The sequence below is a fragment of the Dendroctonus ponderosae genome, unplaced genomic scaffold (genome assembly GCF_020466585.1).
Source record: "Dendroctonus ponderosae isolate FM_Combo_2020 unplaced genomic scaffold, Dpon_F_20191213v2 Dpon_F_20191213_9, whole genome shotgun sequence".
Lineage (NCBI taxonomy): Eukaryota > Metazoa > Arthropoda > Insecta > Coleoptera > Curculionidae > Dendroctonus > Dendroctonus ponderosae.
The window spans coordinates 5,994,440-5,999,652 of record NW_026019116.1 but is presented as its reverse complement, the minus strand read 5'-3'; the positions used below and the strand labels follow the sequence as shown (position 1 = coordinate 5,999,652).

Here is a 5,213-nt window from a genome sequence, read left to right as displayed (position 1 = left end):
TTTTTCAAAATTGACTTTCCAGACCTAAACAAAATCGACCGAATCGTGCATGGCGAAGCTCAATTCAGTGTAATTTTGCGAGTTGAACTCTCAGCCAATTCAAACTCACCACATCAATGAGCAACACTGAGCATAAAAAATCGTTAAAGTTTATCTGCACTCTTCACGTCTCTCACTTCACTCTCTAGCGGAAGTTTGTTAAAACAGCGAAACTACAGCCACTACTTTTACCCAAACACCTTATTCGTGCATGTAAAAGCTGTTTTCGGTAAAAAACTAGAAAAAAAGCTGCGATTTTCAGCCGAAAATTCCACAAGTGAGCAATATTTCAGCGATGCGAAAACAAGGTCAATGCCACCCTTCCGCTTACCTAAGCAGGGCTAAGGGCAACTGAGACTAAGTTCCGCAGGAAAACCGGTGTAGGGTGGACCGCCCCAAAAAGTTGTGCAGAAAACTTTCAGGGAAGATGATCATCATTCAATCACAACATTGTTTACCAGACACAGAGTGGCTTTTTCTTAAGGCAAAGGGCCTACAAGGATCAGGTTGCGTGGAAATATTCCCCAGGTGGTTTCAATAACACAGAAGCATAATATGCGGGGCGTAAACAGGCAAAAACGCCCTGGAGCAAGGATGGTGTGGCATTACAATAAAGTAAACTTTTCCTGCGGATCGCTAGTGAAAAATGACGAATTCTCTTGTTATCTCCCGTTGCTAAAAATAGCTTTGTTATCCCGGAATGGTAAGCAGGGGCGTAGTTTATTGTTCACACTCGATAAGTGAGAGCATCCTTTCATCGAGTCATTCGAAACACTTCTGAAGCTCATTATATTGGGTACAGCGAGTCCCATTTTCAACACTTAAGGAGTCAAGAAAAAATAAAAGTTTTTTCATTGGAAGATCCTGTAAAAATGCGTTTTAAAATATAGAATTTTTAATTATTTGAAAAAAAGTTGAAACTCACTGAAGCTAAAAAAGAATTTCCGGTTTCCGATGAAATTTCACGCAATTTTTGGGCTTGAGATGCAAATTTTCAAACATGCATCTACAGTTTCCGCCTAAAAATTTAACTGATGAACGAGGAAAATTGAAAGTTTCACGCTCTATAAAGAAGACTTTGCTCATTCAAATGAAATTCTTTCAAACATTTCTGCTCTATTTATGCTTCGAATGCGAGTTTCTATGCAAACAGTCACACTTTAACTCTTGAAAAACTAGCTGATGTAAAAAATTTGCCCTGAAATCCCTGATCGTGCTGAAAAATTGAAACTTTCAGCATTTATAGGATGCGTTTTCCCTTTTGCGGTCAGGATTTCCGCCAGTTTGAAGCTCAATTTGGGTATTAATTGGACATTTTTAAACAAATCGACACTATTGCTGGAAAAAAATTACCGAATTTGAAAATTCTCTGAAAAATCCAACTTGGGAGGTGGAAAATCCAGCTGCGCAGCATTTAAAAAAGAGAGTTTTTCTAGTTTCTATGAACAATCCCCATGTGCCTAGTTTCATTTGTAATCAACTTACGAATTTTTATTTGTGTCATGATCCACGTTTTTACTCTTGACAATCAGCTAGTTTCAAACATTTCCATTAAAATTCCTGATGATGGTGGCAAATCGAAACTGTCAGGACTTATAAAACGACCTTTCCTATTTGCTCAGATAGTGTCCGCAATTTTGCAGCTGAATTAGGACTCAAGACTCAAATTTTTACACATACATCGACACTTTTCCTCATAAAAAGTTTCAATCATGAAAATTTGAAAATTTCCCCAGACATTCCCGATAAGGGCGAAAAATCGAAACTTGCAGAATATGTAAAAGAGACTTTGGTCTTCTAGATGAAATTCTTCGGAACTTTCCCCCTTATTCGGTGATTGAAACACAAATTTTTATACACAGATTGACACTTTTATCCTTTTTTAACCAGTTTATTTTTACAGCTTAGTTAGGGCTGGCGATGCACATTTTCAAACATACATTGACACACTTGAAATCTTGACCACCGATAGAAGAGGTTTGAAGCAAAAAGCCCCGAAAGTTCCTAATGCTAAATTTTACCTGGCGAGGCAAAGCTGACCTAACGATAAACGTTTTAACACAGTTTTTCCGGTGTTTTTACACAAGGATAGTTTCTAATCGCCCTGAAGTAGCAACATGTAGGTTTTGTAGTTGATAGAAGACACTTGAGCCTGAAACCCGGGAAAGTTTCAGTTAAATCGCGTTAAATGCTGATTTTTGCCAGCCCGGTTACTAATGGCCTAAAACTGAGTCTCTTTATGCATTTATCCACGTGCTTTCAAAAATGTGCCACTTTAATCCCAGATCAAGTAGGAACTTGTCCTTTTGACCATCCATAGAAAACATCTCAGTCGGAACGCTGTGGAAGTTTTAGTCAAATGTCGCAAAATCCTGAAGTTTTCCAGCCACCTGAATGCGGGCTACACCAGGAATGTTTCGGCACAATTCCTCGCATTAATTTAAAACTTGATAATTTTCAAACGCGATTGAGTAGCGACTTGAGGATATCGACACTTTTAGAAGACATTTCAGCCTGAAAGTCCGGAAAGTTTCAGTGGAATCGCACTCAATCTTGATTTTTGTCAACCAAGTCATTGTGGGCCCGAAAATAAATGCCCGGATGAAGACACGCATTCATTTTTTTTAATTGAATTTGTTCCATCAATCACAAACATTCGAGCCTGAAAATGCGGAACATTTCAGTAAAATGACGCTCAAACCTGATTTTTGGCAGCCAGGCCAAAGTTGGCCCAACAAGTGCAGTTATTTCTCAATACACTCGCTCACTAAAAAAATGTTTTTTCAAAAATTGATAACTTCCGCCTGAAGTTAGATAACAACTTGATGTTTTCACCATCTAAGGGAAACATCTAAGTCAAACAGTTGTGAAATTTTCAGTTAAATCGCACCCAAGGCGAACTTTTACCGGACAAGTCAACGCTGGCCCAAAAATGAATGTTTTTAACTATTAAGCGCCGGTGTTTAAAAAATCAAAGCTCCCAACAGAAATACAGTAGCAACTTGGAAACTGCCACACCGATTGAAGAGATTTGGGTCTGAAAGTCCAGAAAATTCCCCATAAATGGAACAAAAACTGGATTTTTGCCAGCCAAAACAGCCAACGTTCGATCATGGCGATCAGGGACCCGCTCCTAAAAAATCTCAAGTTTCAATTGAAATTAAGCATAAACTTGCCAGTTTCTCCATTTGGAGAAGGCATTCGCATCTGAAAGATCTGATAATTATTTCGGTGGACTCGCTTCGTTCAATGAACAAGTGTTTAGGAGCTCTGATTGGTGGGGCGTTTACCGCCCGCGCCCTTTGCTCCCTGCGTAGGCATGGTGACGATCCAGGTTTGACACTGGGTGGGGCGCACATTTAGTCAGTGCACTCGACGTGAATGCTTTGCTCGGGTTCTTTTCGTCATCCTCAGAAGACGCTTGACTGACTGCACGTTTTTCGGACACGATATGTAGTGTGGAAAATGGGAAATATTAAAATCACTTACCGAAGCTTTGAATCCCAAAAAAGACAGTTTCCTCAGGTTGTTCCTCTGGGCAGAATTCATGTTCACTTTCGCGTTTTATATTGTTTTTTTAATGTCGATGTTCGTACACTTCGCGTCAAAGTTTCGAAGCACTAAGCTGTTCCTCAGAGTCCTACGGGAAAGCGATGCAGACTTTTTTTCTAGGTGAGCGGCCCAATCGGGTGATGGCAAATAACATTTGAAAGAACCGGGGATTGGTCAGCGTCAACGACGTTTCGACACTACAAAGAGGAGCCCTGGCAGGACGACGTGCCGATTTCCCTGTCGGACCCGTTTTTGGGCTCTTTGGCGGTCTGGAAGCACTAAACTGCAAAAAAAACACACACGCTGCTTAAGGTTGATTGGCTTTAAATGGACTGTTTGTGTTAATTAAAATTTAATTAAACAACCGATCGCGTTGCCCGCTAGATTGGAATTCATGTGGCCCGCATTTGATTTAAATTAGTGTGAACGCACTATAATTAGCTGCTCAGTGTCGCATTTCCAATGGATTCAGCTGCACTTGACCAGTACAAGGGAAAAATGCGCAAAGTCATTGGATAAACTGTTGCAGTTGTTGCGCTTTTTAAGCTTAAAAGCGTTTGCGTTTTTGCCACTGTAGATTGCAAATTTTGCCACTACGCATTGTGCACTTTGTCATTGCAACTTGCATGGTTTGCGACAAAAACGTTTCCTTCAGATTTGCTGATCGTCTTTGCCAAGCCGCTCCTTTCAACCAAAAGTTTCAAGTTTGCCACCCGAATAAATGAGCTTTTTTGTGCAGCGTTTCGCTTGATTAAAACAACAGTTGCGCATTTTTTTCAAATTGACCCTGAAAACCGTTATTTTTCTTATTTATCGACGGCTCACGCACATCAAATGCTTTTTAAAGTATTAATAGAATCTTGTATTTACATGCCATATTGTTTGTACGGTATATGAGGTCAAACATGCAATTTGCCGAGAGTGAATAGTTTTTTCGTCTTAAAATCAAGGAGAACTAGTGAAATGATTCCAAATCAGGGCATAAGGAGCTTTGTGAAGATTCCTCCAATGAGCCTCGTACCGAAATCAATTGGGGCTTCGGCAGCCGGTTGAAGAAAGGGTAGGTTTTGGGCTTTCAAGGGCAGTTTTCATGTGTCGGAAGGTGCTGAAGGTGCCGGAGATCCGGCCGGTTTATCCGGGAAAAGTCGTTTTTTGAATCTCCACACTCTTGAGCACCAACCGAGACGAAGTCAAATGCCACTTTTACACTTTAGGTTTGCCAAGAAAGTCCGCGTTTCGAGCTTTCAATCGCAGTTTTCAGATGCTGGCAGTTTTCAAAGGGGGTGAAACTACCGCCGGATTTATCCGGGGAAGTTTGTTTGTCTTTTGAAGTCCTGCACACTCTTTGCTGAGCAGCGTGCCGATTTAAGCGCTGATGTGGAAATTTCAAACCGCTGAAGAAACGGAAGATTTCAAGCTTTCGAACGTGTGTTTTCGATGTTGGATGTTCTAAAATGCGGTAAAACTATGCTAGCATTTATCCAGAAAAATGCGTTTTTTTAACCCTCCACAATTTCAAAATTTGAAAAAACCGAATAAAGCACCTATTTCGGGCTTCCGAATGCAGCTTTTAGATGCGAGAAGTTACTAAAGACGCTGAAATTATGTCCGGATGAATGCGA

At 40.4% G+C, this 5,213-nt stretch overlaps 1 protein-coding gene across 1 annotated transcript in view; it reads right to left on the bottom strand.

The window, feature by feature from the left end:
- LOC109542298 (band 3 anion transport protein) overlaps positions 1 to 5,213 on the bottom strand; it is a gene marked incomplete in the record, with an annotated part of 45,429 nt that overhangs the window by 31,596 nt on the left and 8,620 nt on the right. Inside the window, 1 exon segment of the mRNA XM_048669971.1 lies at positions 3,529 to 3,874. Within this exon segment, the coding sequence (XP_048525928.1) occupies positions 3,529 to 3,588 (60 nt within the window).